General features: G+C 40.4%; 1 protein-coding gene across 2 annotated transcripts in view; it reads right to left on the bottom strand.

Moving 5' to 3' along the window:
- The window catches only part of BICC1 (BicC family RNA binding protein 1), a 262,599-nt gene that overhangs the window by 17,478 nt on the left and 223,405 nt on the right, over positions 1 to 21,716 (bottom strand). For both annotated transcript variants that reach the window (XM_051982628.1, XM_051982629.1), the window contains exons 15-18: positions 19,054 to 19,219; positions 13,029 to 13,068; positions 11,856 to 12,010; positions 7,761 to 7,917 (exon numbers count right to left, since the gene is read on the bottom strand). In XM_051982628.1, the coding sequence (XP_051838588.1) occupies positions 7,761 to 7,917; positions 11,856 to 12,010; positions 13,029 to 13,068; positions 19,054 to 19,219 (518 nt within the window). The remainder of the gene's footprint in view (positions 1 to 7,760; positions 7,918 to 11,855; positions 12,011 to 13,028; positions 13,069 to 19,053; positions 19,220 to 21,716) is intronic.

Genomic DNA, 21,716 nt, shown 5'->3' on the forward strand with positions numbered 1-21,716 from the left:
AAAGAGAGAGAGAGAGAAAGAAAGAAAAAGAGAAAGAAAGAAAAAGAGAGAGATACTTGATATTAAAATTAAATATCTGGACATTTAAAGTATGCTTTAATTAAAAGTTTTAATCATCCTCATATTTCTGCTCCCCATTGTTCAGCTGACAAGAGTATCAGCCTACTAGAATAGAGAAAACCGTGACCCACAGTAAGCTGGCTTTTCATTAGTGGCGTGCTGGTTATTGCTCTCAGGAAGCTCTTGTCATTTAAAAGGTTACACTTGGGAGCCAGTAATTCAACCACAAAACATCTGCAGTTATAGTAATTAATCATATTCTCACCAGGCATTCAGAAACATTAATTCTTTAATTTAAATTTAATTTAAAGATGGGCTTGGGAGAAAAAAAATCTGAGTTACAATGGAAGTTGGGGTATCCCTGGAGATAAAACCAAAAGACACAAATCCCAGGTTCCTTCTGAGAGACACAATGGCCCCAATAACACAATCTAGTTTTGCTTGGGATTTGGGAATTTCCATAGAATCAGAAGCTACCATATTCCCTTCACAAGACAAATCTTCATAAACAGACAGTTGCCTCCTCCACAAAGATGCCAAATAGATATTCCTTTAGATCTAACCATTTCATTCTCTAGCTCAAGAAGCTCCAGTAGCCCCCCAATACTTTTAGACTAAAAGACAAGCTCTTTGGTTTGACCTTTAAGGCTCACGATGGTCTGGCTTCAGCACCTTTCCAACATGGCTTGGTGTTTTCCTTCTCAGACTTTATATTCCAATCAGTGGGGTCTACTTGTTCTTCACTACAAGGAAATGGCACGTATTGGAATAATGGTTTCATGGTCATCAATTCAAATCCTGCTTTGGATGTTCCACACAAATATACCAGGGAATAAGTGACTTACTTCCTCTGCACCTCAATTTCCTCATCTCAAAAAGAAGCTTGGAGATATGATCTCTCAGGTCCTTCCAGCTCCTGTCCTCTGATCTTGTGATCTCCCATCTCCAGATGTTTGTACAAATAGCCCTTCATGCGTGGAACGTGCTCACCCTTACGACTATCCAACTTTAAGATCCAGCTCACGTCACTTTTTAACTGATACGCCCAATTTCTGGTCTCTCCTCCAATCTGAAATTTATTCACTCTGTGTATAGCTTGTGCTGACATATTCTTTGAACACATTATTAATCTCTCAAAGAATTAACTCTCTGAAGGGGGGGTTCATTTTTATTTTTATATTTTCAATATCTGGTCTAGTAGCTGATCCATAATAGATACTTGCTGAATCAAACACACAAGAGACTTTTGGCAAGCCAGGGGCCTCTGGCCCAATCCACGCCTGAACGAGAGCCGCCATTACAATGTACTCAATGAATGCTCATCCGAGGTCCACTTGTCCTGGGGCAAAGGAGCCCATTCTTGGAAAGTCTTGATATGTTAAGAATGATTTCTCTGGCTTTGAGCTCAAATGAGCCTTTCTGAAAATTCCACCCATTGTTTTTAAGTTCTAACCTAAGACTCTCCTGTGCTGTTGTCTTAGAAAAGAGCAAGCAAAGTAAGTCTAATCCTTCTTCCATTTGAGAATCCATCAAATGTTTGAAGTCAGCCATCTTGTCTTTGTGAATCAAGCACCTGACCTGCAACAGAGCCACTCGTGGCACAAGACACTGAGAAGAAAGGACTGTGCTTTGAGATAAGTTTTCTTGTGGACTCTTTGGAACAAATGGACCAATCACTTAATTTGTGCTTACCCCTTCTTCTGAAGTCATCATAGCTAAGACCCTGTCTACCTGTTGCTTTAGGAAAGACAGATAATCTCATTTAAGTTCTTCCCTCACTCAGTATTGGACATTGTCATGCAGGATGGAGTCTTGTGAAAAAGTCTGTGAGAAGATTCCTGTTACTTCTTCTAGCAAAGTGTCTGAGGAGTAGTCTTAATCCTGCATGTTTATTATTCAATGCGCTCTATAATTTATCTTTCCCCCTTTCAATCAATTTTGCATCCCTCCACCTTGCTGCTTTTATTTACCAAAACAGTTACTGCTGTTCCTGTTGTTGCTATTGTTGTTCCTGTCATTTGTCCTTCATCCTTGAGGACATCAGGGTGATGATGTCAGAGCATGCAAATGAACTGGATTTATATGAGGAAGAGCAAGACACAGATCAGCATGACAAGAGATGCTGGATGCCCAACACTTCTGAACATCAAATATGAAAAACAGAGAACCTCAATTTCAATGGCACCAATGATGATGATGATGATGATGATGATGATGATGATGATGATGATGATGATGGATACCTAGCCTTTACCAGTGCTTCAATGTTCGCAAAGGACTTTAATATATGTAATCTCATTGAAGCTCACAACCACCTTGCTAGTTTCAAATAAGGTAATATTTGTAAAATACTTAGCACGGTACCTGGTACACAGTGGCTGCTTAATAAATTCTGCCTCCCTTAGGTCACTGCTAGAGGCATAATTACTCCATTAAAGATGAAGAAACTGAGGTCATATGGCTAGTGTTAGAAGCAGAATCCAAACTATCTTTAAAGGCCCATAGGATTATCGTAATGAAGCTGGAAGAAAATTCAGTAGTCATCTAGTCCAATGCTCTCATTTTACAGCTGAGTAATAAGCTTCAGAGGGGTGATGGTCGCACAGCCAGTAGCATCAGAGGGTGGGCTTCAAGCCCATGGATATCCTGCCTCTGAGTTCAATAGTCTTTCCATCACAGCATCCTGTTATGGCAAATAAATGACTGTATTCATTGAATCATGCTTTAATTTTAAGAATCCTCTCATCTCCTTGAATCTTCATTAGCGCATTGCTGAGCTTCCCTCAACAAGGCAATTATTAGCCAGGTCTTTTGTCCATTTGTACGAGAGGATCCTAGGGGGTTGACTGGACTTCGAGTTCAATTTGAGTTAATGGGATGATGTGATAACCCCAAATGGCTGCGGTGAGAGAGCAAGAAAGTCCTGCGGTGCTCGGCTGGGGAGGTTTGCACACTGCTGGGCATAAAGTGGATATTGCCTTTCTAAGTGTTTACTTAGCACTGGGCCTAGAAACGAGTAGGTACTGAATATTTACTTGCTAATTGAAAGGCTGATCATTCTACTGCCCTGTGCCCTGACCAGATCCAATCTGAGAACTGTTCTGGATTCCTTATTTCAAGGAAGGCATTGAAAATTGGTGATCCCTGGGCGAGGATGACCAGGATGTTGAAGCGCCCTGAGTTAATGCCCTCAAGGGGAAGTTAAAGGAACAGAATTTTCCACAAGAGAAGGGAAGATGTAACTGGGGCATGAGAGTGGACCTCAAGTGTCTGAAAGTCTTATTAGCTAGAAGAGTGGTCATATTTACTTGGTTTCCCCTCAGAACAAAATAAGAATGATGGAAAGGAACTGGATGAAGTGGCAGATTTTTGCTAAGAGCAAGGACAAAAACAGTCCCCCAGGAGTCACCAAAAAGTGGAATGGGACACCTCCCAAAGGCTTTCATATTTGAGATTTTCCACCCAAAATTCAATAGCCTTTTGTTGCGGATACTTCAGCAAGAACTCCTCTTGAGGTTTGGATCAGAAGCGATGGCACTGGCGGCCTCTTCAGGCAGTGGGATGGTGGGATTGTCAGTGCTGGTGCTCACTGAAGGTGAGTCAGGAAGACTAATTGACAACAGCCCTTTGGGTGTTTGAACACTGTCAGAGTTCCATCCCCAGACTCGCCCATCTTGGAGACTGGCATCAGAGCTCTCCCAACTCTCTCTCCTAGGGCTAAGGTCCCAAGGGTGCAGTTAGGTGACCGAAAAGAGCAAGGGGAGAATCAGAATTGGAAGTGACTCGTCTCCCTTCCCTGCTCCTGCTTTCCTCATCTGTAAAAGGAATGGGTCGGATGAGACGATCTCCAAGGTTACGCTCTAAGGCTAAGCCCACGATGATCCTCTAGCCATTGCTACCAATGAGCTGCTTGAGAAGAGGAGAATGGACTTGTACACTGGTATTTTTTAAAACAGGAAAAGTTAGCAGCTTGTCGAGTTAAAGACACCGGCTTGTCAGATTCTTGGTTACTGGTAAGACTCTCCATCCTAATTAGGAGCCGACAAGACTTTGTGGGCGTCTCGCCAGGGACCTGACAGGATTCAGCCAGAGAAGACAGCCAGACCCTCAGCATCACCTGCACTTCAGAATCCGGGAGCCAGGTCGGGGCCCGCACTTTAACAAGGAGGGTTAATAAAAGGTTTTGCAATTGTCAATGCTGAAAAATTACCCAAGTATATATCTTGTAAATAAAAAGCTATAATAATAATAAAAAAAAACAAGGAGGGTTAATAAAAGGTTTTGCAATTGTCAATGCTGAAAAATTACCCAAGCATATATCTTGTAAATAAAAAGCAATAATAATAATAATAATAATAAAAACCAAGGAGGGTTAATGAGGAACAAGGCAGAGAAAGCTCTCTGAAGACCCTCAGATGGGATCAGTTCTTCCCCACTGAAGCTCCAAACCCTCACCAGAAATTAGTGCTCCGGAGCGAGTGCCCGCTGAGCTCTCGCAGCATTCTCTAGTTTGAAGGTCATCACTGCGAGCCCTCCTGGAACTAGGAGCAATGCAGTGTCTGGCCATTAATTAGTTTAACAATAATTCCCATTTCTCTGTGACTTTAAGCTTGCAGCAGAGCAGCCTCCTTGCCGTAACTCAATGGTGGTAGAATTCCATCAAATCCATTCTATAAGTGAGGAAACAAGCCTCAGAAAGGCTGCTACTTGTCATATGGAGAGTAAAGTGTCAGAAGGACCTAGTGTAACAATCTGCCCACTGGTCCTTAGGGAGGAGTTCATGGCCCTCCCAAGGGGACTAGGGCCTGTGGGAGATTTCAGGAGATCTGTGAAATTGGATGGGAAGGAAAAAATACATTTGCATATTCAGTCACCTCGAGTTAAGCATTTCTTTCCATTTTTTCATAAGAAGATTCTCATTCAGGGTCTTTCTCCCCAAGGAGGCCGTGACACACAAAGCTGAAGTGCTTCTGGACTCTAACAAGGCCCCGTCATTAATGTTAACAGTATAAAAAGCTTACATTCCTATAGGGTGGTTTACAAAGCAAGAGCTAGGTCTATACTGTCTCATCATGATGCAGACTGTTCAGGGTGGGCCACGACGAATGACATTTTAAGCTCGCTGTTGAATGCCAGCACCCAAATGGCAGAATCCTTAAAAGGGATGGGGAGAGGAAGTCACAACTCCTTAAACAGAATGTTTTTCCATTAGCTAACTTAACTCCCTTTTGCTTTCCCTCTTGTCCAGTCTTTGGCAGAAAAACACAGAGAAATCCCCCAGAACAGTCATACAATGTTCTTTCGTGGACTTTGAGATCTCTGTTTTCTTCAGAAAAAAGCTATTTTTCACTTGCTTGTCCTTGAATGAACCCTAATTTCCAAATATTTGATTTATTTAAAATACATACACATATCTGTATATATGTGCCCAATACTACATCATTTAGCCTGTATAATGACGGCCATAGAAATGTAATGTACATCCTTTATTGGAACCAGATGGTTCAACCTCATATTCATGTCTCTCTACCAACTATCAACCCAGCATCAATTCAATCTCCCCTTGAGAGGCAGTGAGAAGTCAAGTGAAGAAGGATGTTTTAAAAGCTCGTATTATGTTCTAGGCACTGTGCTAAGAGACGGAGCACAAACCAAAGGGGAAAGAAAGGCAGTTCCTGCCTTTTACATTCTGATGACGCAACGGATGGAGTACTCAACCTGCAGGAAAGACAATCCGAGTTTCAGTTCTGCTTCAGACACTTACAATCTTTGTGATTCTGGACAGATCATTTCACCACTGCCAGTCTCAGTTTCCTCAAAGATCAGGTGGGAATAATAGCAGCATCTATCTTGCAGGATTGTTATGAAAATTGAGGGGGGTAATCTGAGTAAAGTATTTTCCAGATCATAAAATACTCTAGAAAGGCTGATTATTTACTACTGGATCAGTTCCAAGAGGCAGCCCGAGACAATGCAAAGCATGCTGGGTTGAAAGTGGGAAAAGCTGGGCTTATCCACCATCTGCGTGCAGACTCAGTCATTCTCAGGGTTTCTTCTCTATCATCAGACTGAGAATATGATGAGTGGACAACCCCTCTCCTCCTAGCAAGCCCATCTCTTTGCCATCCCAGAATAATCCGAGTTCACTTTCGGCTCCTGGCTCTCTTTGTTCCTTTTCCCTCACAACCCGTTCTGTGGATCCCCAGCCCAGAAGTGCTTGAAGGGCTGGCTACCAGACACATCTTCTCTACATGAGACCCAAACGACTGACCCTTCCCATGTCTTCCTGGCAATAACCTACGTTCCATTCAGTACCACAGCTCTTCCCAACAATGAACACTGACTCAGTTTCCAAGTCTCTGCTGCCACAAAGAGCATGGCTGTGCTTGCTTGGATAAATACGTGGCCTTTTTTTGTTCCTTCTTTGGACTTCACTGGAGAAAGCGGAGGCCTCGAGAAGGGAAGAGATTGGCAGAGGAAATATGAACCGAAAGGAGTGCCCAAAAAGTGGGGTCCCTGAACCGCAGAAATGGGGAAGAAGGATGGAAAAGCAGGAAGGGGCAAGGCTGCAAAGGGCTTCAGAGGCATTATTTTCAGCCCTACAGGTAACAGGGAGACACTGGAGCTTTATGAGTACTGGGCTGAGACGTCCAACCTGAGTGTTAGGGAAATCATGCAAGATTTCCTTCCTAGAAGCTATGGCAGGAGTCCAGGTGTGAGGGGATCCAGGCCATGCGAGGGGAGAGCCCTGGGAAGTCAAGGAGGGATTAAGAAAGCCAGTTTCAGAGAGGAGGGAACCTACACTACTTGGATTGCTCAAAAAGAGGCCAAGGAAACAAGTCTCTCTGTAGCAGCATCTCAACAGGTTATCTTCGGCCCTCGAAGTATTCAGCCCTGAGTGTGTGAGAGAGAAAATGAATAGGCAGCAAGAACTGAGGGGAGGCTCCACTGGGGCTTCAAAAAAGAAAAGCTTTGCTGTAAATGAATGAATGAAAACTCAGCTAAGTGTCTACAGTGTGCCAAGCACCGTGCTAAGCGATGAGGAAACAAAGAGTTTTTAAAAATCAACAGTAATGGGGCAGTTACATGAATAGAGCACCAGCCCCGAAGTCAGGAGGACCTGCCTTCAAATCCAGCCTCAGACACTTAACTCTTCCTAGCTGTGTGACTGTGGGCAAGTCACTTAACTCCAATTGCCTCATCAAAAAGAAAAAAAATCAATAGTCTCTGTTTTCAAGAAGCTCACTCTTTAATTGGAGGAGACAACATATAAAAGAAAATGCAGCTAAAGGGGAAAAGAGAAAGTCCAGAAGCCCTTAGAAAAGAAGCAAGGAAGTAGAAACCCCATAGAAAACTCTGAGAGCAGAAAACTTACTCAAGTATCTCAGAGGAAAACCATGTTCTCGGTGAATAAAGACTTCACAATAAAACTTAGTTAAAATATAATGAAGAAAGTAAAGATATTACAATAATTTCTCAAAGGTTCCTGAAACAAGAATGGAGCAACTCCAAGAATGTCCAAATTTTTCAGAAAAGCAATCCGAGAATAAAGTAAAAATATCAAGTAAATAAAGACAGTGATGAAAGCACACAAGGAAGAAATCAACAAATCTAACAAGTGATTAGAAAATACAGGAAAAAAAAAAGAGAAACCCAATTCACAGACCAAAGAGGAAAGCCAGAGGAAAGCTGAAACTTACTTGATTTGTTTTGCTTGCGTTTGGGGCTCCCAAGAGAAGTCGTAAATTCGCTGTGAGGAGTCGGGCCAATTCCATTCCGATCTCTCCAGTTATCAGATTCACTTCCACTTCCCAGGTGTTCACGACTGTTGGACCGTGAGAGAGACATTGATGATCCCTGCGATTAAAAAAAGAGTCCAAAGAAAGACAATAAGGAGTAAATTGATTTGTGGGTTGAGGGAAAGGGGGATGGAGAGGAAGAGAAAACTGCAACCCCAAGAAAATAAGCTAACTTTTATTATGGAATTAACTTCCTGAAAAATCTTAAAAATCTAGTTCTGTCCTAAGGCATGGATGGTGAGGTTGTGAGCTGATCCAAGCATCCTAGAGAGCAATTGGGAGCTATATCCAAAGGGCTATAAAATGCATAATCTCTGAGCCAGCAATGACACTATTAAATCTATATCCAAAGAGATCAAAGAAAAAGAAAAAGGACTTATTTGTTCAGAAATATTTATAACAGAGCTTTTGTGATGGTAAATAAAAAATCAGAAATTGAGGGGGATTATCCATCAATTGGGAAATGGCTGAAGAAATTGTGATATATGATTGTAAAGGGTACGATTGTATTATAAGAAATGGTTTCAGAAGGAAGATGGTACCAGAAAAACCTGGGAAGACTTATATGAACTGATGCAAAGTGAAGTGAGCAGAACTAATAGAACATTGTACACAGTAACAATATGGTACCATGCTCAATTGTGAATGACTTAGCTGTTCTCAGCAAAGAACTGAGAAGAGTCTAATTGCAGATTAAACCATGCTTTTTTTTGTGAGGTTTTTTTTTTTTCTGGTCCCAACATGACTGATATGGAAATATGTTTTGCATGACTGTACATGTATAACCTATCTCAAATTGCTTGCTGTCTTAGGAAGGAGGAAAAAGAGGAAGGAAGAGAGAGAATTTGGAACTTAAAAAAAGTTAAAACAAATGCTAAAAGGCTTTTTTATATGTCATTAGAAAAAATAAAATGTTAAAAAAAGTGCCACCAAAAAAAAAAAAAAATCCAGTCCTATCCCTTCATTTTACAGTTGAGAAAACTGAGGTTGAAAAGTGAATTTCAAGATTATATAACTACTAAGTGGCAGGGCTGGCATTTGAACTTAAATCTTCAAACCTCAAAGCCAATGGCCCTTCATCTTATAGCTTCCCACTTGATGACATTAACTCTGACAATCTCTAAAGATTAAAGCTATACTTTGGGGTAAATATTGGGGAAAGATCTGCATCCCATAGCTGACAGTTATTAGTGCCATGGGATCTTCCCTTTGCATGGAGGCTCTCTCTCCAACCTAGAGGTTCAGAGAGTAAAGTTTCAGCTTTACTCTGGCTTTAGCTTTGGTCTGTGAATTGGGTTTCTCTTTTTTTCCCTGTATTTTCTAATCACTTGTTAGTGATTCCAGAACATTAGGAGGTTCTGCCTTGCCTCTCTGCTCACAGAGCCAACATGTATCAAAGGGAAGAAATGGACCCAAATTTTTGTTCCTAAAAGCAGAAGAAAATAATATAATATGGATTTTTAAAGGGGGAGGAAAAAATAATAATATCACATTCAAGTGAAAATTTCCTTCTGTAGGTTAGAGAAGTGAGACAGACATTGAAGAAGGATGTTGAGTCTAAAGAAAATCCTCCATCTAAAAGAATACTTAAAGCTCTAGGGGCAGATGAGAGCTTTGAGGGAGGCAAGGTAGAGCAGGGGATCTAGAGCAGGACTGTGAAGGGGTCCCATTGCTCCCTACTCCCCAAGGAAGAAGTAATGAAGATATCCAGCAGGGAAGGAAATGCACCATTGTTTCAGGAAAACCATCTTAGCAATGGCCATGAGACCAAAGAAGTGAGTAAATGACAATAGGAGAGTGTTTGGAGTCTATTTCCATTTGAGGAGGAATTGTGGGATAGCAGAAAAAGCCCAACATTTGGGATCAGAGGACCTGAGTTCAAATTCCTACTCTGCCAATTTACTACCTGGGCAACCACTCCATCTCTGCAGGCCTCAGTTTGCTCATCTGTAAATGAAATGGTTGGACTGAGACCCCTCCCAGCTGCGGTCCTGTGATCCTCTGCCCCTAATCTGATAGAAAAATGTTGGAGTCATGGACCCAAATTGGAAATCCAGAGAGAGACTGGGTAGAAAAGGGGAGGATGGGATGCACAGGTAATGATGTCCAGCAGGCAATTTGATGCTAAACTATCTGAAGAGATACAAGGGTTTCAGATGTAGATTGATGAGAGGTTCTCCTAGAGGCCAGTGTAAAGTCATAAGGACAATTGAAGAGCACCCGGGATTGAACCTTGACGTCCATGTTTTGTTCATGCAGGGAATTAGGAAAGTGTAGTGGATAGAGCACTAGATTTTGTCTCACAAAGGTCTGGATTCAGATACTTCCTGGTGATCCTAGATAAGTGAATTAACTTTTCATCTGTAAAATAGAGAAAATAATGGCCCCTAGATCCCCTGCCTCCTAGTGTGAGCTCCCCTCAGCAAAGCCGACTGGCTCCCTTGTGCAGGCCATGGAGGTTAGACTCCAAGACTTTGAGCTTCTCTCGTTCCCCTTCAGGATCACTGAAAAGCCAGATGTGAGCAGTTGTTTAAAAGCAGCTGTTCCAGGACAGCTGTGGCAGGTCTGCAATGAGGAAACTGTCTTCCCCAAAGAACTGACATTAAGAATGCCCAGAAACTCACTTCCCAAGCTTCCTTCTTTTTATTATGGCCATGAGTTATTAAGTCTGGGGGCTGCTGCTGCACATTAAGCTGAGAGTTTGTGGGCTTGGGGGACCCTGGGGTTTGAGGATGTTTCCTTTTCTCTGACTATCCATCCCTACAAAATTATACAGACTGGTCATGGCTAACAGTGGAACAAAGTGGGACTGGAGTCATCCTGGATGCTACTCTATGCATTGTAGAGTGCCGAGGTGGGGGTCAGGGTTGGGGAGAGGTTAGAACTTTTTCTTTTTGTAACAAATCTCAGCTCTGCCACTATATGATCATGGATAAATCACTTCTCTGGGCCTCAGTTTCTCATCTGTCAAATGAGGAAACAGGACTAGATTTTTAAGGCTCCTCTCAGGAAGTTAACGCCATAAGAAAACTAAATTAAGTGTTTATTTCAGAGTTTAAAAATTCTGAAAGTAACTCCAATGATATTCCCATAAGTCCCTTGCATCACTAGTGTAATCTAACCCCGAGAACAAAATGCACCAGAGCTTTCTTTCCAGGTCCTTAAAAATAGCTTCCTTTTTCTTCCACTGAAAGTTTCTGGAATTCAAAAGGAACGCTGAAAAAGAACACATTTCCTCGAGTTTTACGGGAACAAATAGGTCCATTAAAGAAGAAAAAAGCCCATCCTAAGCCTTCGTTAGCAGAGGAGTCATTACACAATTGTCTTTCAATGGAGAAACTGCTGATTTTTTCCCCTCTAAAATATGGGCCTGGATGACTTCCTTGTATTTTCTCATAGAAGTCAACAGTCAAAAGCTGGCTATCTCCAAACTGGCAGGTCCTTGCCTGTCAGTGCTACGGAGCCCAATGGGGTTTGGCTCCTACCTCCGTGCATCGGGAAGCCAGGCCCTCCACATCAATACACACGGCCGAGCCAACATCTGGGACCCATAAAATAGTGGAGGGCTCTTCTCGGAGATATTTCCTGCTGAGCTTTGGCAGGTCCGAATGCTCGGGACTGTTGGTTGTTTGCTCTTTGAAAAGCGGGTTTTCCTCATCTATTTGCATCATTTCCCCTTCTGTCAGAAGGCAGCCCCCCCAGAACGAAGTCTTGGCTAACCACTGTAGAGGATGGGACGGTCATCCTTTGTCTATCCTCCATTCTGTGGTTTGATTTACTATGTGTGAACACACACACACACACGGTCCCTAGCTTTGAAAGCCGGAGATGGGTCCCTAAAATTGTTATTTTATGACAATCTAGTTAACAGAGAACAGAATCTGAGCCAATTCTCTCCCCTGCTCAGCCACCCCTTCGTACCACTGAATGGAAGTCTAGGGGCTCCAGGTGCCAATCACAGAGGTGACAACAAGGAAGCGCCAGGAGGGAGCTTACCTCATAGGTGGTCCTCATGGTGGGCTTATAGGAGACGTGATTGGCCCTCCTCAGCTCCTTGATGGTCTCGGCCGGCATGGATTTGGAAAATCCCAGGCCACTCCACGTGTTGGTCGGGGTCCTCACTTCCGTCACCACTGGCTTTTTCAGCATTGCTTTTGTGAGGAGACACAGGAACAATCAACCAGATTCTTGTGAGTTATCCCCTCAAACAAGATTTTATACAACCAAGAGCATGATCTTTAACAATAAGAATAATGACTAGCAATTATAGAGCACTTAATAATAAAATAATATAATAACATAGCATTTATAGATCATTTAATAATGTATAATGTAATATAACAGCACTTAATATAATAATTCAACTCAATATAATAGCATTTATAGAGTACTTAATAACATAATTACTTAATATAATAGCACTTATAGAATATAGAATAATTTATTACAATAACATTATATAATAATATAACTTAATAATAACATAACTTAATATAATAGCACTTATAGAATACTTAATATAAATTAATATTATAGCATTTATCAAGTACTTAATAATATAATTTAATATAATGGCACTTAGAACACTCAATAATAATATAATACAGTAATATAATTTAAAATAATAGCATTGATAAAGCATTTCAAAGTTTGCAAAGACCTTTATAAATATTATCTCATTTAATCCTCACAATAACATGGGAAGTAGGTGTTATTATTATCATTCCCATTTTACAGTGCAAGAAACTGAGTTACTTTCCAAGAATAATACAACTTAAGTATCTGAGGCCAAATCTGAACCCAGAACTCTATCTACTCAGCCATCTAGTGGTCTTTATATATCACAAATCAGCACAGAATAACAGGCCACAGTCACATGGATGGCAAGTCAAAGAGCAAGGATTCAAATTCAGTACCTCTGACTTTAGGATTCAATATCCTTGCCTCTGTCCATTTAACTTAATCCTTCTTGAGGGCCAATACAGAAACATACAATTTAGGCCAGTGTTTTGCTTTGTTTTGTTTTTCCCTTTTTTTTTTTTTTTTTTTTTAATACAGACAAACCTTTTTCATTAAGGGCAAAGTGAGTCAAACACAAGCACTAGAAAATATGTTTATGGGTCTACTGAGAAATAGAGGCATTTTGTAGGAGACTAATGGACTACATACCTTTGGTTGCTAGCAACTTCTTCTGTTCATAGTCAAATGCCTGAAAAATTAAACAAACAAAACGTTCTTTATTTCTCTTTTCGCCGTGGATCACAGCAACACTCACACTCTAAAAGCGAAGGTTTTAAATACACATCATGAAATCCTGAGGATAAATGATAATCTCAGTACAATAACATGCTAGCAATCCAATGAAAGTCTGGGGCATCTAAATGGGAAACCAATCAATCAACAAGCAACTATTAAGTACCTACTATGTGTCTACCACCATACTAGGAACTAGAGAGGAAAACAAAACAGTCCTCCTCCCCAAGAGCTTATATTCTATTGGATCATTCAAAGTATCTCATTAAAAAAATCTAATTATGATTAACATTTAACGCACGAGGGAAAGCATACTCTAAATATCAGTGATTCAAATTAATAGGTCACAAAAATCTGGCTTGGGAAACCACATTCCTGAAATAGTAAGATTAAACCCCAAATTCCTGCACTCTTTCCCAGAAATCAGTTGTTCAAAAAGGAGCTCTCATTTCTAAGTCTGACTTGGCAAGCCCATGGATCTGATGTCAAGGATTAGGGAATTCTATTGCAAAGAAAGAACTTGCTGTCAAGACACCAGTGGACTGGTTTTTAAAAGAAGTTTGATTTCTGTGGATTGTGTCTCATTCTATAGTTACACCTGGAAAATTCTCTCCTCTTCTCCCCTAAGTTAAGCCCTTTTTTGGAAGAAAACTAAGAAGCTTTCTTGTAAGAAAGTTAGACAGAAGCACCAATTGCTACCATCATGTCTGAGAAGGCTTATATTTTGTCCTCCTAACCTTCACACACACACACACTCTTTGCTGAGGGGAGATAGATTTGATTCATTATCTATTCTCTAGGACCGCTAATGGTTTTTCGATTGCTTCAAGTGAGATTATTAAATCAAACTGCAATATTGCTCGACTTCAACTTGCAATGACATTAGAGGATATTAAACAATCAGAACTCAAGTTCTATTTGCTGCCCAGTGCTTGCAGAATGCCTTCAAACAGGGTGCTCGGTAAATATTGACTAAAAGAATGACTTGGTCCAAGCATGATTGTCTCTCAAGTCGCTATCCCAGTAGTAGGAAAAAAGGCACCTGGAGGCTGCTACTATCTGTGTCATTTGCCTTTTCTGGGCCTCAGTTCTTTATCTGTGAAAGAGGGGTCTTGGACTCAATAATCTCAAATATCCTTGTAGGGTCCATATTTATAACTATATAAACTCTTGTGAAACACAAAATGCTAGAAATCAAAGGGACTTTGGAGAGATAATTGATGGACCGGAGGCAGCACTTTTAAGGTTAATTGAGTGCTTCACAAAGACATTAACCTATCTGATTACCTAGTCCAACTTTCTCACTTTGAAGATGCAGAAACAGATTCACTGTTCATAATCTTTCTGGATGCAAACGGGTTCTCCTAAGCCACACTTGGAGGCTCTGTAGTCCCAATGATTTCAGTCAAAGAGCATTACTGCCCTAAAGTTGTCACTATTGACTAAAATGGAGTTTGAGGATCTCAATCACATATATTCATGGGAATGAGGGAAGAAGAACGGCATTTATATGTTGAAAAGCAATATGCTACAGACAGAGGACCGACCATTTCCTCTGATCTTCACAAACTCTTAAAACTTCCCAGAATAAAAATTCTGGGCCACAGATAAATGCAGCTGGCTCTCCATCAAGAAATAGAATGAAATAACAATCTGATAAAATAACAGCAGATAAGACTATCTCCTGCTAACAGGTACACTCATTTTCCTCCTTTTCCTCCAGCCCCTACTCTTGGGCAGGATGGCACAAAAAGACTCATAGAGGAATATCCTTCTTGCTTCCAGAGTCTCTGCTGGCACAGCCTGTCTCTGACTTTGCTCCATCTTTCTTTGACTTCTCTGCCCACTCACACAAAGTAGGTAAGACACAGAAAAGTGAACAAACTTGGCCTAAGATGGCATCATGATATATTGCAGCAGCCCTCAACCAGAGAAATAAAGAGCAGAGGTAACTGGGAAAATGTACCAGCATATGTGGGGGATATCTAAGACCTGAAGAAAAAGAGTCTGTCCCCTCAGGTGACAGGACTGCTGCTAGTTAAAAGTTAATTCTCCAGCAAATGTAACGCTGAGGTAACTTTTATGTCAAATGCTGAGGAACCTGACATCAAAGAGGAAGGGGTCAGAAAGTGAACAATAAAAGAATATAAGGAAAATCTATTTACATTATCAAAAATCTCAAGAGGGAAAAAATCAGTCAAAAACCTTGAGCATTGATGCATAAATCAATAGGAAAAATATTAAAACAGAAGCAAAGCTGATCTCTGGATCAACAAGTTCAAACATTACTGAATAAATATGGCCAAGACAAAAGAAACTGAATCAACATTTGATAAGGCAGAAGATTCTATGGATTCCTAAGAGAACATGGGACAGCAATTCCCAAGAGTTCAAGAGAGAAATAAAAATGGTGATCATGGAATTGGCGACTTGTACAGTAGAAATAGTTGGGAGAATAGAAAAACTCAAATCCACAATGACAAACCTTACCAAAAAAAAAAAAAAACAAAAAACAAAAAAAAAAAAACACTAGAGGAAATAAATATAAATATAAAGGAGTGAAAAAAAAAACTAGCTGAATAATAGCAACCAAACAATAACATTAAAAGAACACATGATCTTTAAACATGAAAAATATTATGTTCATTAAGACAGGATATAAGGAAAATTTGAGGATCGTGGTTTTCTCAGAGCATAAGGCAAAAACTCCTGAACACCACAATGCAAACAATAATACAGTAAAATAGTTCAGCACTTCTACAAACATAAACTGAAATAGCGCATGGATTGCCTCCCAAACAAAAGTCCTATGCTGCAAATTCCAAGGTAGTAAAGGTAAAAGTTAATCATTTCCAATGACAATGAATTCTGTAAACTATCATCAAGAAAAAAAAGATTTTAAAATATAAAGGAAAAGAAATGTGAGTAACTCAAGACTAATGGAATATTATGTTCTGAAGAGTAAAGGAATTCAAGATGCAACCCAAGATGTGATCCTAAGAAATAAGGTTATTTAATAAAAGAGAATCATTTTTAGGGATCCTCAAACTACGGTGCACAGGCCAGATGCGGCAACTGAGGACATTTATCCCCCTCCCCCAGGGCTATGAAGTTTCTTTATTTAAAGGCCCACAAAACAAAGTTTTTGTTTTTACTATAGTCCGGCCCTCCAACAGTCTGAGGGACAGTGAACTGGCCCCCTCTTTAAAAAGTTTGAGGATCCCTGATTTATAGCATTCCTATGGAGCTGCTGACAGAACCAAATGAGAAAATATTGTGAAGTTCTTAACAAATCTTAAAACACTAGACAAATGTTAGCAATGATAATGATGATATAAAAGTTTAAAAATAACTCCTGAAATTTCATTTTACTCCTCGAATTTTTAACCATCTTAATAACAATGAGGTAGCATTTCATGATGACTTGAAATTTAGCTTCAAAACTCATGGTTCAGATATTGGATGTGTGGCCCTCGATAACTCTTACTCTCAAATGTCCTAGTTAACCTTCCAAAAGTATAAATTTCAAAGCCAGCCTTCATTGGTATAAGAATTTTCTAATCAGAAGTTTCTTATACCAGGAAAACCAGAGGCCTAATCCAAATGATAACTCTAGTCTAACATTTATATGGCAGAATGCTGAAACTACATTATTTATTTGATGCAGCTTGGTGGGACAGTGGAGAAAGAGCACTTGCCTCCCAAGATTATTGTAAGAATCAACTGAGGTAGCTGTAAAAGGCTTAGCCCATAGTAAACACTAAAAAAAAGCTGGTTCCTTCCCCTTACCACCATTATGTGACCCTCATGATTACTTTTGAGAAATACAGAATAGATACTGACATCCCCATCCTACATGTGATTAGATAGTAGAGGTAAAGGCTATCTAGTCCATTGCTGCCATTCTACAAATAGAGGAAGATTCAGAAATTAGGCTCAGAAAGCCTAGACATTGAGTGACTCACACATTTTCACAGATTAGTATATGTCAGATGTAGGAATGAAGCTCAGGTGCCTCCTGAGTCTAAGTCCAGCCTTCTGTATATTATACCACATTGAGAAAAGATTTTACTTAGGATTTCTCCAAATTTCCCTTTTCCTACCCAGTCATTGACAAAGATGGCATATGCAAAATGATGTATGGAGTAGGAGGGGTCTAGATGATCATAATTAGATAATTATCTCCTTTTCCCCTCAGACCTCTGGTTTCAGTGGTACAGGGAATTATCAATAAGAAAATTCCCTCTACCAATGCATGCTGGTGCCTTCTCTGCAACGTAATCTGCCTTAGGTCACGGAGCCAGGATGTGTGTGAGCCAGGGCTTAAACTTGGGCCTTCCTGATTTCCATCCTCTCTCTTGGCTATCCTATGACTGCTGTTGCTCCCATCTCCCATGTATCTGATGATTGACTTCCTAGGAAATGGCATCCATTGATCTTTGATTTTGATGATTATAGTGACCTTTCTTCTTCGTGACTGCAAGAGATGGAAATAGCTACTGGACTGATGAGGTAAATGTATCTCTTACACATGAAAATCTTTCATCAAGTAATGATCAACTGGGGCCAAAAGAAACATTTGAAAATTTTCTTGCTACACACTGCTGAATTATTTCTTGTCAAAAAGAGAACCAAGAAGAGAGAGAAGGTACTGAAGATTCACTATAATCCAAGAAATAAAAAAATAACAAATATCACAGAGTTGGCTTAGATTAGATCATAAGATTAACATTGAAGTTAAAAAGGATTTATCTTCTATTAACTGTAGGTTAACTGTAGGCAAATTCTCTCTCTCTCTCTCTCTCTCTCTGTCTCTCTCTCTCTCTCTCTCTCTCTCTCTCTCTCACACACATACACACACACACACACACACACACACACACACACACACCCCTTTACCTTTTCTGACATTTACAAATTATAATTTGTCTTTTCCAGCAACCAAAAGCAAAGCATGCAACAAAAGCCATGAGCACTAATTTATCCATGAATAAACACACGTTGATGATGGTCTTATGACTCTCGGACAAAATGTCATTGCTAATAGGCAAAGTGGCATTTAATTCTAAAGGCAAATTTTGCTGTCAAGTAAACAATTTAGAACTCAGTTTTTAGGAATCAGATTTAAGGACTTCCTTCTCTGTTGAGCTTTGACATTTTTTTTAAACTGAGTTCTGATGGTAAAGTTGATGCAGGCAGAGATTTTTGTTTCTGTCTCAAAGAGTGCCTAGGAGCACACATGAAGTGCTCAATAAATACTTTTTTGAATTACTAAATTTTGAAATTTAAAAAATACTTATATAAATAAGTATAATATAAATATCAGTTTAACTCAAAGGTACTTGGCCAATTGATGGCTCATTTCCTGAATATACTTAATCAGTTCTGTCTACTTCCAGACCATTTAAACTATGCTGGAGAGCCTGCTTCTGGAAAGGCAAAAATATAATCAAGGAATCTGACTCCTGGATTCAGAGAACACACAGGTAATTCTGACTGTTTCCTGTCTGCTTAACTCATAAAAAGTTTTTTTGTTTGGTTACCAGCCCAGAACTGGCAGACAAAGGACTCACCCATAAGTCACTTATTGCCTCATTGTTTCCTGGCTGGTTTGAGCGAAGAAGACTTGCTATAAGCCTCAGGGTGGGGAAGGGCCAACTGCCTTCCTTTGTCAGGCTTGTGTACATGGGCTCTGCTCTCTGCCACTTGGGGTCTGTTCTACTCTTAAGGGAAGGACAATCTTGTGAGTTTCCAAAGACTGGAAAAGCATCCAGGATGGAGGCTCCATGTTAACCTCAGCACAGCTCCTTACGCCCATCGGGGATGGACCTTTTATCAGCCCTGCCCTTACGGTCACCTCAAACAGGAGTAAAGAAGACCCAGCATTGGTAGAAGCTCCATGAGACTCTGCGTGGATTCTTGCCTCCGTGCCGGTACCCACCTGCATGTTGACATATGACGATCGTGGAGTGAGGCGAACCCTTTCCGAGTTCTGTTGGGCCGCTGCTGCCCTCTCGGCTGCCCGTTCACTGCCTGGGGCCTTCTTGTCAGCCAAAGGACTCTCTGACGCACTCAGTTCTGGGTCCGAGAGCAAGCGTTCAGTGGTACTAAGGAAGAAAGTCTGAAGGTTAGCCCTCAACCATAAAGCAGAGACCCCGTGTTTATGGCCCAAGTATCAACGGCCTCCTCATTTACCATCAGCTACATGCTTTGGGATTTCTCTCCCCATCATGCTTTTCTTCTCCAAGAAACTCATCATGCTTTTCTTCTCCAAGAAACTCATCATGGATGGATCTCATTGTCCAGCAAGACTGGATCTGTCTCGGGAACTTCTGACTGGAGGATGGAGTCATGACCTCCAGGGCTTCTATTATTAAAAAGGCCTCAGCACAATCTTCTCCCCATTTACCGTGAGATACCTTATTTTTAGACTTTTTAAAATCACACCCCAGTAATCAGATACCTTCACCTTAACCCCATCATTCCACTGGCACACGGCCTCCCTGCTTTTCAGCTGCCTCATTAGATTGTAAGCTCCTTGAGGGCAAGAACGCTTTGTTTTCATTTGTATTTGTGTTCCTGGTGTTTAGCACAGTGCCTGATACACAGTAAGTACTTAAAATTGTTTATGACTGAGTAAATTAAGCCTAATTAACCTGAGGGGCAGCAGAGTATTTGGGGGAGGGGAAGGGAGAGAGAAAGGCTCATAGATCTCTGTAAGATCCTTAAAAATCGAAAGGATTCTATTTTCACATTGTAAGTGAGAAACCCGTGGGATGCTGGAAGGTATTCTCAGGGTCATCTAGGTTAAGCTTTTCTATAGTCCATGCAAGAACACAGATAAGTTGTGTCATCTCTAACTCCATCCACTAGTCAACAACTGCTCCCCATACAAGTCAAGGACAGAATTCCAAAAAATAAGGCAAAATCAACATCCAACTATCAAATTCTTCCATCTGTGATGCAGGCAGCCCAGCTTAGCTGAAGCAGGATCCTGAGGGAGGTAACAAGAGGCGAAGTCACCACCATCTTCCTCCAAAATGGGATGGAGTGGGAAAGAACATGGCACTTGGAGCTGAGAACACCCGAGTTCAGATCTCGTCTCAGAGCTCGCTTGTTGTGTGACCCTCCGCAAATATTACCTAACTTCTCTCAGCCTTAATTTCCTCGTCTATTAAAAGGGACTAAGAAGGATTAAATAAAACAATATATGCAAAGTGCTTTGCAAACTTAAAGTACCAGATAAATACCAGCTATCATTATAGCTCTGGGCTATAAATGGGAGTGAATTTCTCCTTATGCAAAGTACAAACTGGATGACCAAGTACACTTGTGCATGTGACAGATATGATCTATAAGATATACAACACAGTGAAAACCATCCTAAAGAGAAAAAGTCTTTGGGACTAGAGCTGGGTGGGGGGAAAATCTTTTTTCAAAGACTGGGGCCCTCATCTGAAGGCTGAGGAATAATTTACAAGTCAATACAGACCAAAAAAAATAGTGGGAAAATAGTAAGTGACAAATATTAAGAGACAGGTATGATTAGAACAAAGAAGATGATTATGGAAGATGAATAGAAGGTCAAACCTAGATCAGTGACATTTTCAGACCTCAGGGTGGGTGTTTAAAAGTATTTCAGAAAATTATGACCAACTCAGAAACCTAAACAGAAGGTGGGGGATGAATGCGGAGAGGGAAAAGAGAAAGGGAAAAAATGAAGGGAGAGGGCAACATGCAAAGAAAAGCAGAAGAGAAAGGAGTGAGATAGAAGGGAGGAAGAAGAGATGGGAGTATAAAAGGATAGAGAAGAGAAGGGAAAGAGAAATGAAGGAGAAAGAACAAGTTTTCTAAATATAAGTCACACCATACAACTGTTCCCTATGAAAGTTTAGAATGACTCATTGAAGAATGGAGAGCTGGAATTTGAATCCAAGTCCTTTCATTTTCCCAAATAGAGCTAAATTGTTTTTAATACAGATCTTTGTAGTGAATCATCAGAAGGATAACAGTAAATAATAAGCAGCCTAGGAGGAAAGATAAATGAGTCAAGCTGGCTTAAATCAGCAAAGCAAAGTCTATTAGAAACTTTCTGGATAAAGCCAAGGTAACCCAGAAGATTCTAGCTCAGCAACAATGCAGCAAGTTCTCAAGAATGCGAGGGTCAGGAGACCTTGACTTCTAAATCGATGACCTTAAGTTTTAGAAATGGAAGGATCACAGATTTAGATCTAGAAGGCAAGTGGGAGTCATTGAAGTCAACCCCCTATTTTATAGAAGAATCTGAGGTAATCTGAGGTCCAGCAAAGACAAGGGAAGGAGTGATATGTCAAAGATCACCCGGGGAGTAAGAAATCTTATGGTTCAGTTTCAATGATCTTGTGATGAAGAGAGCCATCTGTACCCAGAGAAAAGATTGTGGGAACTGAATGTGGATCACAACATAGAATTTTCACTCTTTTTGTTGTTGTCTGCTTGTATTTTGTTTTCTCTCATTTTTTTTTCCTTTTTGATCTGATTTTTCCTATGCAGTAAGATAACTGCATAAATATATATACATATATTGGATTTAACATATATTTTAACATATTTAACATATATTGG

Source organism: Antechinus flavipes, chromosome 2, assembly GCF_016432865.1.
Source record: "Antechinus flavipes isolate AdamAnt ecotype Samford, QLD, Australia chromosome 2, AdamAnt_v2, whole genome shotgun sequence".
Taxonomy (NCBI): Eukaryota; Metazoa; Chordata; class Mammalia; order Dasyuromorphia; family Dasyuridae; genus Antechinus; species Antechinus flavipes.